Here is a 12,905-nt window from a genome sequence, read left to right as displayed (position 1 = left end):
GGTACGTGTATACCTTAGAGGTCGGGAATGTGCACCTGGAGTCCCTTTTTTTGAATTTTGAATTAGAATTTTAATTATTAATTAAAAACTAACTTTCCCGCCAAAAAATCTTTTCATTTTCCCCAACGCCAAATGAGTAAGGCTTCAGTTTTTTTTCCAACAGGCTAGGGTTAACATTTTTCGGCCGATTATTTCAAACGATTCTGTTTATTTTTTTAATGTTTTATGCATTTAAAATTAGACATTATTAATTAATCGATCTTTCAGATTCATTCTGAAGTATTTTTCAATTAAAATAACACCGAATAAAGGAAATTAAAAATGTCTAATCTGCATAGCGTTACCCCAACTGGCGTAGAAAAATTCATGCATTTGCGTTACCGTAACTGGCGTTGAAAATTCACGCATGTTCCATTTGTTCTGATTGTTGACAATATTATCAACAGAAGATTCTTGATTTAAATTATTTTTCGGTTAGTTGCATACTTTTGTAATTAAATTGTGTTTATGTTAGTTATATATATTTTTGTATATGCTTATAGTTTTAAGTACATCGTTTTGTAAGTAGTTTTTTAAAACCTGTTTTCGACCGATTATTTTAAACGATTCATTTTATTTTCTTGGTGTTTGATGCATTTAAAATTAAACATTGTTAATAAATCGATCTGTTCATGATGAATCTGAGAAAATTTTGTTGACAAATTCTTGAGATATTACATAAATTAAGAAAGATATTCTTTAGTGCCCATAAAGTTTAAACGCTCAGAGACTCTGCTATCAGTAATCATATTATTAAAAAAAAATGCTTTGTTTTAGTAAAAAATATTATTATATTAATTGCAGATTAATTCTTTCCACTTTAATTTAAAGCATAAATTCTACGGGAGCTAAAGAAAATGGGAGAGATACATATTACGTTATGACTGAAGGCCTTTATAATATTATGAATGAATTATATGACTATCAAAATTTGAAGTTTTAAAATATTTTGATGAAGAATCTATTAAAGTAGGAATTGTGTAAAATATTTAATTATTAAAATTTAAACGAACATTAAGATTGTCGGACCGACTGGTCATCAAAGGCGGCTAGTTATGAATAAAAATAAAGAAATGACAATATTTTTTTTTACTATTGAAGTTCAGAATATTTAAGAACTTTTCCCGGAAAACATCAGCTAAATTCAGGACGAACATTAAAAGAAAAGACTGAAAGCAGTCGATATAAAATTTATATCAGAAACAATTGATTTGCTTTATCTTTATCAATTATTTTTTATTAATGAAAAATTAACATTTTATATTGTCTGAAAGCATTCCTTAAAATTTTTCTCATACTTCAATATTTGTGAAGAAATTTTGATATACTTCTATCACAAATAATCATAACTTACGAAGGAAATAAGATAATGACAATTTAAAAAAATGATTGGTCCAATTCGTTTCTTCATTTTAGTTGAAAACATTTTAGGAGCTAAAAATAATATCGTGTGATATAATATTTTATACAAAACTGATTTTTACATTAAAAATATTTAGCATTTAAGCTCTTCACTTCTGAGCAACGCCGAGTACATTAGTTAGTTTATATACTTATATATAAAGATGCATATTAGTTTGAATGACTTTTATGTATATGTATACATTTGTCTAGTCTTATTGAAATTTGACATGCGTGTTCTTTAAAGTAAGAGGAACCAATGCCAGCACTTTAAAATATAAAGATTAATTGAAATTCTTTTATTAAAAATTAAAAGTTTCTGATCTTTTTCAACTATATCTTTCGAAAATATTACTTCAAAAAATTTTTTTTTACCTATTTTTAAATTTGAAAATTATCTTTTTAATGATATCAACTTTATATCCGTATAATTTCTTCATTAATCTAGTACATCTTTCAAATTTTAATTTTATGCGCAATCCATAACAAAGTTTTTATTGTAATGATGAAATTCAAATATCATTGTTTCATCTATTCATTTAATGGCACTGCTAATGTTAAAATTAACATAAAAAAATTGCTTCTTTGAATATTAATTCTGGGTTAGGATTTTTACTTCCACTTTTATTCTGTAGTATACGCACTTTTTAATTTACAATCGCATTCATTTGTAGTAGGTTGATTCATCTTTCTTAGTTTTAAGTAACAAGATGAAATTTCAACAACTGCATTCTATATTATGGTTTTAACAACCAGAAAAGCCAATATAGAGGCGAACAACTTGTTCGCTAAATCCGGCTAGTATTATCTAAAAGCAAATATTAAAATATATTATTGAAGAGGATAAATGCGAAGAATTAGTCCATTTCTTTGTAAACAATATCGACATGTTGAGTTTTATTTTCATACATTTTAAGCATCAATCAAGTCCAAATTTTAACTTTAGTTATAAATTATATGTATTTTTAATATTTTGTATGGCTGAAATTATTGTTTCTTATAAATATGATGTAAAGAAAGACATTAAAAATGTAAGTAGAATTCTTGGGGAAAAATTCATTTCGGTCTTATCCTTAAAGGTGTAATTAGTGTTTCGAATTTTGTATATCAAACTTGGATTTTGAATATTATAGATTTTTTGATTGGCTGTATATTATTGCTTTTGGCAATGTTTTTGGCGACAAATTCGGCCACTGTTTTATAAAATGGTTTAATGTTCTTTTCTTTTTTTTTTCTCTCTTTCAGTGGCATGGAGTGGCGGAGAAGCGGAGAGCATGATGAGCTTCCAGTCCCAATCTTCAATTCTATCGGACAGTGTCCACTCTTCGGAAGAGCCTTCTGAACATTCCAAGGTCAGATTCCTTCTCTTTTTTCATTCTTTTCCCGTTTATATTAAACTCTTTATTGTGTGGTTTTTCTGCATACTAATAAGATGACACCTTTTGTTTTGGAAAGATGTTTATATAGACTCCTTTAAGAGTCTTGATGATAAAAGTTTTAAATATTTGAGAAATTTATTAATTCCACTTCATTTATGTATTGAATTATAACATCTGTGAATGGCTTCATTGATTGAAAAATATCGATATTCAATGTCTAGCCATTCTTGAGTAACGCAGTTAAGACATTACCAGTGGGAGAAGACAGTCCAAAATGCCTTGTATGCCATTGGCTTTGAATAATTACGAAATATTAACTTTTGGCACGAAATTAGCATTTTTACTGAATTTATGGTGTCATCCTTGGCGAGTTATTTGGCGATTAATTCCTGGTATGCGGTTAATAGTATCCGGAAAACGAATTCGTGTTTTAGAGACGTTTTTCCCAACCGATTGGAGCAAAAATTTGACAAAAAACTTCACTTGTAATCACAAAATACCATACCAAATTTGATATAGTTAAATCATTGCATATTTACATTATCACGTTTTGGTAACGCTTACATGTTTCTAAAAGTACAAACAGACAGACGGTCAATCTCTTGTTGGATTTGGCACAAAATTTGAGAGATGTATAGACGATAGATGTTAATTCTATGTATCGAATTTTATCATCTTAATTCTCTTCGATTTGTAGTCATCATCTTCAATTATATTCGAACTGCCATATATGCGGACTTCTCCTGGATAGATTTTACACAAAATTTGATTGAAATCTGCAAATTTGGTATAAAAACCGTACACCAAATTTCAGCCGCCATCTATATTAAAGCGCTTTCGAGTTATCTTTGCCACAGACAAACAAACAGGCGGACACTTTCCAAAAAATGTGTTTTTCGATCTTAGGGAGGTCTAAAACGTAGAGATTCATCAAAATATCGAGTTCAAATTTATTGACGATTACAGTACGTTCTCTGTACTGTAATACGAGGAAGTACAAAGGTCTTTGGAAACTTAGTTTCAAATTTTTGGTTCTTCTCGCTTTTTCTTAAATATGCTTAGATCAAAAATATCGAGAATGGCTCATTTAAAAATCATGTGCGCTGGAAATCGTTTAAAACATTACTGAAATAGGCTGACCACATATAACACATATGGCAACATACAGCACTCATAACTTGACTAAATATGCTAAACCGAACGGTACTGTAAGTACCTCTATAACGTTTTAGAGATCAGAAACTAATGTCTCAAGTAACATATTCTGCTGAACAATATTGTACAGTATTGTGCGATATTGCATTATTCAATATTTAACAATATTATGAATATTGTTTTATATCATACAATATTGTACAATATGTGTGTGCTACTAGGCTAGAAACGAATATTATGAAATTTGAAGATTATGCTATTCTTGTTCATTACCCTGGAATTACCTTACATTACCCCAATTTAATCTCAAACTGGCATTGATGGAATGAAATAAAACTCATTAGAATTTCACGAATTTGCGATGGTTTTCTCATTGTTTCACGCAGCATGTATTCGAGGCAGAATTCGCACGGAATAAACCAATCATCTGTTCCCATTGGGAACATTAGTTAAGAAATAAAGGATACTGCCGGTCATTGCCCGGCCTTGGTAGCTGAATAGGACGGAAAAGGCTCTTAAATTCAGAATTCTTGCTTGTTTAGCACCCCATTTTGGGGCAGACCTCGTCATTTGGTTTCCTGGCTCCAGGATGGCACCTTTTTTACAAATATTCCCAAGCCGGATATGAAGAAATGAAGGGGGAAACCTTTCTCGTAAAGGGAGGTCCGAGTCAAAATCATTGAGAAGGTTCAGATGGATCGTTAGTCGCCGCCCAATTAGTGAATGATGTCATCTTCGAAAGTGCGGAAGTCGCCTAACGTATCATCATCATCGCATCGTTCGGAAGTCTACGCCAGCTGTTGGATTGAAGATGGACTGCCGGGACGTCAGTCTTTGGAGAGGGGAGCAATGTTACAAACCTCTAATTTTGCTTCCCAGCACGAATAGTATCATCGTAAGAAAGACCGTTGTACGGTCTGTCCTGTGCGTGCTGAGCGGGTGCCACGTCAATGGCCTCAGAGCTTGGCGACCATTTGGCGACTTGGAGACGAATTTGGCGATTTTGGCGACAAAATCGATAATTCTGGAAAATTTTCGAACTATCTGCACGAGATTTTCTTACCCTTATAACATGGGTTCTTGAGCTGATATTTGTATCACCTGACTTGATATGTAAGAGGACCTAATATTTCAGATTGCATTTGCTTATCGGGTCATTTCTATATTAAGTGACCAGACATGCATATTGTATAGTAGAACCACGTATAATGCGGATTATTTACAGAAATAAAGTTCAGAACAAGTTATTTTCCGTCTCTGTGCAAACTGCAGTGCCCTCTATATGCGGAAAGTGGAGATGACGAAGAAGTTGGAAGGATCGTTCATAGAAGTGATATCTCAAGATGGATCAAATATATAGAGATTTAAAATGGAATTTTAATTGACCTGAATTTTAAATTTTATAAAGTTTTTCAAAATAAGCAGTAGATTTTGAATAAGAGCTATGGATATAAAAACATTCGACCATCACTGGATAGATTTGGAGAAAATTCCCAAGTTTTCTTCTATACATTCTATACGTCCCATTTGTTATTTAATAAACGTTATTGGAATCTCAATTTTACCTTCTCGGGTACGTAATATTCGAGAAAGTATTGTAATCTTCAAAAAAAATTCGAAATCGAGATTTTGAAGAATTTTCACGTTTTAGACCTTACCGAGTAAGAAAAGCACATGTTTGGTAAATGGTCCCGGTCTGTGACAAAGATAACTCAAAACCACTTTTGACGAATGAAATTTGGTATAAGGTCCTTGTATCAAATTTTTATATTTCTTTCAAATTTTGAGCCAATATGTTTAGAGGTAGTTGGCTTGTTCCAGCTGTTCGAATATAATTTCATACTACAATTCGATAGCTACAAAACGAAAAGAGCTAGATGGATAAAATTCTGTACACTTATTTAACATTTATAATGTAATCTTGTATCATATTTTGAACCACTGTGATCAATCCAGTCAACCAGTCAATCCAGTGTGAGGTTGACCGTCTGTTGGTCTATGTTTTCGCAAACATGCAAACGCGATAACTCTATTCACTATTAATCTTATGATATTCAGGTGTTCCAAATTTTTAAAATTCAAATTTAAATGTTCTTAAAATTAAAGAAAGTGTTCTATTGCTTTTATACCAAAAACTCGAGAGGAGAATATTTCTTTTGTTTGTTTGTTTTTGGTAAAGCTGATAGAGTGAATGATAATGTGTCCATATAGCACTGCTGATAATGCATTTAAAACTAGAATATGAAACATCTTCCTATTTTGATAAAATGCATCCTTTCGGCTAACTTCTTCGTTTTCCAGGAGGAAGACATCGTGTCACAGTTGAATGAGGCACGGTCTTGCAGCCGAGAGGAGGCCAGCAAAATTCTACTCAGGATGACCTACACCAATGGGAACTGTGCTCTCATGAGGCAATGCGGTGAGTTCCTCCATTCTGTCTAATATCTTCATCTTTATACTCATCATTAGGATCGCAAAAGCGAGTAGAAATGAAATTTCGCGTGTACGATATTCCAAAACAAAATCTCCCCAATATCTTCTGTAGAGAACCGGTTTCTTCCTCGAAGATTCTGTGGAGATCTTTCGTGGGACCTCATTAGATGCCACAAAAACATTCAGAAATGCAATTTTCCACATACTACATTCTGAAACAAGATCTCCCCAATATCTTCTACAGAAAATGTTTTCTTCCTCAAAGATTCTGTGGCAAAGATATGTGTCATTCTTGGCTTTGTTAAAATACGAGGGTTTTTTTTAAACCTGCGATGGATCGTTAAAAAAAGGCAAAAGTAGAGAACAAAATGTATTTATCACAAATATGCTTACTTTTCGACATAATTATCATGAAGACAAAAGCCTTCGTCATGATAACGAAACTTCTGATCTTCTCTTTGAAGAACATTGCAGCCAATGATGCGAAATGGTCCTTAACATTCATTTGAAACTCCACATTAGTTGGGAAATTTTGCTCTCCTAACTTCAGGGAAGAGATGATTACTTGATTTTTATGCTTTATTCTCATTGAAATGAGACAGAGACACGTTTGTCTCAGCAGAAGTTCTTTTTCAACGAGTTAATCAAGTGGCTTTGAAGAAGATGGGGATGCTACCCAACGAACCAGTGGACTAAAAGATCAAAATTGTGACTTTGGAGGGTAAATGTTTAAACATTTCGGAACCATACCTATTCTTTCTTTCAAGGAAAACTCAAAGAACTTCAGACTGATGACCAGTTTAAATCCTTCTTACATCATTGACACCGACATCTATCGTCAGTGGATCGATAGTTCACTCATATGATAAATGCCTGAATTTTCATGCGATTATGTCGGAAAGTGACCATGTTTATACATAATAAGTAATGGAATAATGTTCTTACGAGTGTATCGTCTGCGTTTGTTCTCTATTTTTGTCTTTTTTATGGAATTCCTCGCCGACTGAAACATGTATCTGATCTAGATAAGCTAGGTTAAGTTGAATTAAAATCACTACCATGATTTCTACTTCATACCGAGTCTACGTCATTCATGGCCTTTTTTTAAGAAGAAAATGCCTCTGGATTAGATATTTATGCCTCTGGTATATAATAGACTCATGGATTTAAATTAACTGAGCTAGGCTAAGTTGGATTAAAATCACTACCATAATTACTACATCATAACTAATCTTCATGATTGTTGTTGTTTTCTTATGGCACCTGTCCAAGACAAGCCCACTGAAGAAATCAGCGATTTTAAACCGAGAGAGCGTCTCTTGTTTTTCAGTAGCGCCATCTAGGACCAAGAGTACGTCTTAGCTACTCATGTGTCACAACCGCTTGCACAACCCCTTTTTATCGGGGGAGGGGCATATTCAAACACCTCACATGCAGAATACAGATGAAGAACAACCATGCCCGAACCGAGACTCGAACCCGAGAGGCCCAGATCACGGGGAAGAAGCTGTACCCCTATGCCAGGACGCCTGCAGTCTTCATGATTTACGGCCTTTAATATGGAGTTTGGAAAAACTGTCCTTCGAATATAGACTCAGATCTGATCTAGCTAAGTTAGATTAAGTTAGAGTAAAATTACTACCATGGTTACTGCAACATAGCTAGTCTATATCATTTATGGCTTTTTTATGGAATTTGAAAAAAAATGCCCCTCGTTTATAGACTTGTGAATTTGATTTGGTTAGGCTACACTAAGTTGTTGAAATCACCACCACGATTGTTACATCGTAACTAACTGAGAAATCTGCAACTTGAAACTAATGTACATATTATTTATTGTCATTTTGCTCGTAGACTAATCGACTAATTACTATCAACATGTTTTTTATATTATTTTTCTCTCACAATGGCCTATGCAGCAGCACATTTGTTGCATCACAACCTATAAAAATATGTTTCAAAATCTTTGCTTATGAGATATGTCTTCTCTATTTCCAGGCTGCCTCCCCTTGCTTATTGAATTATTACACAGCCATGAGGACAACTCTAACCTGTGGAGGAGGGAGTATCTGGAGGTGCGCAGAAACGCCGCGCAGACTTTGCACAATATTATTCTCGGCCAGCAGAGGCCCGACGAAAAGAGGGCTCGCAGGGAGGGCCGAGTTCTACGCTACCTCGAGGAAATCAGGGACTACAGCGACCAGCTGCTCTTTGCAGAAGGAAATGTTGATAACAGGACAGGTATGTTCTTTTACTCGGTTAATCGAGTGCCGCATCTAATTATCTGGTGTAAGAAAGTCATACAGCCTCCTATACACCTAATGGGACCTAAATTGAGGGCTTTAAAGCTTTCTGGTGTAGGAAGCAACCTCTAAATAAATATGAATCACTATACAATATATGATCGTAACTTAAATGCTGAAGGAGTACAGGGTGTTTTCTAAATAAGATGGGGCATGTGCCTTCATATGCTCGTACCATTTTGCATTTGCAAGAGTCTTATACTTATACAGTTAAAAGGATGCTTTAAAACTTTTTAGACTTTATAGTGTCTAGATAAATATGAATCACTATACAGTATATGATCGTAATCTAAAGGCTGAAGCAATATAGAGCGTTTCCCATATTAAATGACCCAATAGACTATCGATAAAGTCATCTGCTTTCAAACGCCTGTACCACTTTGCATCTGCAAGAGTCTTATGTTTATACAGCTACCGAAAGTACGTGGCAGTTTTTTTTAAAATAAAAGGCAAAACATTCCTACCTAATGGAACTTATAAAGAATATTTTTAAACTTTTAATATAGACTTCATGGTGTGGATAAGACAGCATCTAGATAAATATGAATCATAATACATAATCGTAACTAAAATGCTGAAGCAATTCATGGCGTTTCTCAAATAAGATGGTCCAATGAGTTATCGATAAAGTCATCTGCTTTCTCATGCCTGTACCACTTTGCATCAGCAAGAGTCATGCTTTACCCAGCCACCGAAAATTCAAAGCAGAATTTTTTTTTTACATTACCTTATGGAATTTATAAAGGATGCTTTGAAATTTTTGAAGTAAATTTTAAGATGTGATAAACAACATCTAGAATAGTTATAAAGAACCATGCATGCATATTCGTTATTTAAGTGGTGAAATACTACAGGGTGTTTCCTTGATAAGGTAGTCTAATGGAATTATCGGTAGAGTCATTTGACCTCTCATGTCAGTATACCTTGCATCCACAAGAGTCTTATGCTGATGCAACTACCGAAAATATAAATCAATATTTTTTTTCATCTAATCCAAATACTTTTTTTATAAAGCACCAAACGTCCCTACCTATAGAAGTTATGAAAAATGCTTTAGAATAATCTATAAGGAGTAATAAACAGCCTCTAGAATATGTATAAAGCATCATACAATGCAAGATTATAACTCAAGTGTCGAAGAGTGTTTCTCTGACAAGGTGGTCCCACTAAATTATCGATAGTGTCAACTTTCTTCTCATAACCGTACCATCTTGCATCTTCGAGAAACTTGTGCTTACAAACTACTGAAAACACAACACTTTTTTTTTAAATCTAATTCAAATTTTTCTATAAACAACCCTACTGAATTCCACAATAACAATACTAACAAGAATATATACCATGTTATACTTCATTTCTTATCTGTAATTATGAGTCCGTTTCTTTCCACTATTAAAGAAGAATTTTTGTGTACTCCTGGTCTAACAGAATTGCTGTGAGAAAACAAACTGGCTTTGTAATTCTGATGGCAATGATTCTTTTCTTTCACAAATACATGCGGATAGTCTAATATACAATTTAGGTGATTCCAGGGTGGACATTTATAAAAGGCTTTCTACAGTTGCACGCGCCATCCCAGAAATAAGTGATTATCGCCAATGCAACCATGAATAACGATGTTTTATTCCTGAAGAAAACATGAAAGCATTGGTTGCAAAACATAGCAAGCACGCACAAAGACAATACTTACAAAAATCAATAGTGCACTAGAAGACAGCAAATTGTTAATTAAATAGCAACATGGCGCTTAGCGTAAAACAAATAGAGAACTCGCTTCGTAATCCAAAAAGTGAATTAACTAGACTGTCTGACTCTTGTGTGAGCATCTCAGCTTATATAGCTCCCGAGATAGGATAAAGAAGTTTCAAGAAGGTTTCTTAGTGCTTGTGTCCTAATAATGATATCGCCAAATTCCTTGTACCTTAACAAACCTTTATACTTGTTGCCAAGTTTGTCGGCAAGGCCAAGGGCCATTGATTGTAATTCATTCAGCATCCGCTAATGATATTGTAAAATTCTATAATTAGTGATAACATTAATTCTCATCTTTATACGAGCATCCTATAAAGATATTGTAAAACTCTTTTTCTTAAATGAGACTTATAATACAAGGAAGTAATTTTATAGATTCACAAAACAGTGAACCATTCTTATAAGGATATTCATAGATTTCTCATAATGCTGTATATTATTCTTGTAATGTTATTTATTAATGAACAATAAATTTGTTATCAAACTTATAACTGCTATTTTATGAATAAATATTTAATATCAACAATTCATCTTATTTTTCCCAGCGAGTTTCTCAGATCAGAACCTAGTTCCTAGTGTGGCCGCTCTCATGAAGCTGTCTTTTGACGAAGACCATAGACACGCCATGTGCCAACTGGGTAAGATATTTACTGCTCTTATTCTTGGTTAGACTCTTTTTAATATCTGCTCTAGTTTTCATCGTGTTTAGGTTCTTTGGTATATTTGGGAGACAAGCAAGCCAAACAACAGCAATAGGCTAGTATCGCTTTGGTTAAAAGGCATTTCAGTGTAATAACTCTCAAAATTGCAGATCAGTTAATCAAATAAATGCAAAATAAATCGTTCACTTGTCATGAGTTAAAAGATATTTAAGCGTCTTCATTCGCAAGGTTGCTGACCAATTTTTCCAAACAAGTTTAAATGACAGTAGTAAAAACAGTTCACATTTCCTGGGTTAAATGACATTTCAGTATCGTAGCTATCAAAATTGCTGATCAGTTAATAAAAAAAATGCAACAATCAATCGTCCACATCTCATGGTTTGAAATTTCACCATCTCGATTCATATAGTTGCGGATCAATTTTCCGCACAGGTGTAAATAATAGTAGTAAAAACAGTTCACTTTCCTGGATTATAAGACATTTCAGTATTTTGTTTCATACGATTGCTAACTAATTAATGAAATACAGTACACTCCCGAATATCCGGCTTCCGTATTATCCGGCCTAGTTTTCTTTATCGTAATTAATGGAGAAAGACTAGGCATTGGAAGCGGTGCCTGCTACAATTGTCCTACGTGTCGTGCACAAAATACAAGTTGTGACAGGACAAGAGCAGTGTTCTGCTTCGTTTGTGTGCAACGGAACTCCATTGTTTCCTCTGTTCTTGATTATAACTGCAAGTACGTACAGGATGCATAAATTGTTCTTGGGGTATGCTTAATGTTTTTTTAAGTACACCACAGCGAAGTGCACAAAATTCATGTTAAAATGTGAACAATTTATATCCTTTAAATTATTTTTTCTCTAATAAATTCTTGCAGTGCTGTATACAAACTATAGTTCGTCAACGGATTCTGAGACGACCACATTTTGACGATTCCATCTCATTAAGAAGTGAGACGCGGAACGATGAGTGCATTTCCGGTATTCCCTTTGACCTTGGATTTACCCTATTAGATACTAGTAAATGTAAACATCTCCTCCCTATTTTGACAGATTAAACCTATCTTAACGCATGCGCAAAAACGCGGAGGGTTTTACAATCCGTTGCTGAACTATACTAGTACCGAGCCTTCTATTTTAATTCGACACGTTACCGGCAACTGCTTCTACGATTCCTCGGGCCACGGCCGCGTTCACATTCTACGTGGCTTGAAATGAATGGATGGCTTAGTACTCAATGAAAAGCGCTTTGTAACAGAGTTTTGGTGTAAAAATCTTCTTTTCTGGTATTGGTGAGTAAAGTAATGAATTGATAGAACTCCGGCGTTTTTGTTATCCAGCCTGTCCTACTGCCACATTAGACCGGATACTTGGGAGTGTATTGTAGGTTGAAACAATAGTTCACAATCTGCGGATTAAAAAAAAATTCAATATCCTGACTCGCGACGTTGCCCACTAACTAACCAAAAAGGTTCAAACAATAGTTTAAACTCTTAGGTTAAAAAAAACTTGAGTGTCCTCGCTTGACAAACAAATCAAACAAAACAGTTTCCGATAGTACAAACAAATTGTCCTCTACGTTTCCTGGATTTAAAAAAAAAAAGAAAAAGAATTTAAATTTTCTATCGCTAATTTCAAGTTATCACATGAGAACATTGTTTTTTTTTAAGTCAGTGGTATCAATCCGACAGAAAAACAATACCATGTTCACACATGACTCATATTGGAATCGCCAACATTTGGAAAAGCGATCGTTTTTGACTATCTCAAAATCAAT

The 12,905-nt window shown here is 33.9% G+C and overlaps 1 protein-coding gene across 2 annotated transcripts in view; it reads left to right on the top strand.

The window, feature by feature from the left end:
- LOC129957007 (adenomatous polyposis coli protein-like) overlaps window positions 1-12,905 on the top strand; it is a 126,274-nt gene that overhangs the window by 72,570 nt on the left and 40,799 nt on the right. For both annotated transcript variants that reach the window (XM_056069112.1, XM_056069113.1), the window contains 4 exons: window positions 2,686-2,792; window positions 6,276-6,393; window positions 8,406-8,648; window positions 11,008-11,100. In XM_056069112.1, the coding sequence (XP_055925087.1) occupies window positions 2,686-2,792; window positions 6,276-6,393; window positions 8,406-8,648; window positions 11,008-11,100 (561 nt within the window). The remainder of the gene's footprint in view (window positions 1-2,685; window positions 2,793-6,275; window positions 6,394-8,405; window positions 8,649-11,007; window positions 11,101-12,905) is intronic.

The sequence above is a fragment of the Argiope bruennichi genome, chromosome 11 (genome assembly GCF_947563725.1).
Source record: "Argiope bruennichi chromosome 11, qqArgBrue1.1, whole genome shotgun sequence".
In the NCBI taxonomy this organism is placed as follows: Eukaryota; Metazoa; Arthropoda; class Arachnida; order Araneae; family Araneidae; genus Argiope; species Argiope bruennichi.
The sequence above is the reverse complement of the archived record's forward strand: the minus strand, read 5'-3'. Positions and strand labels throughout refer to the sequence as shown.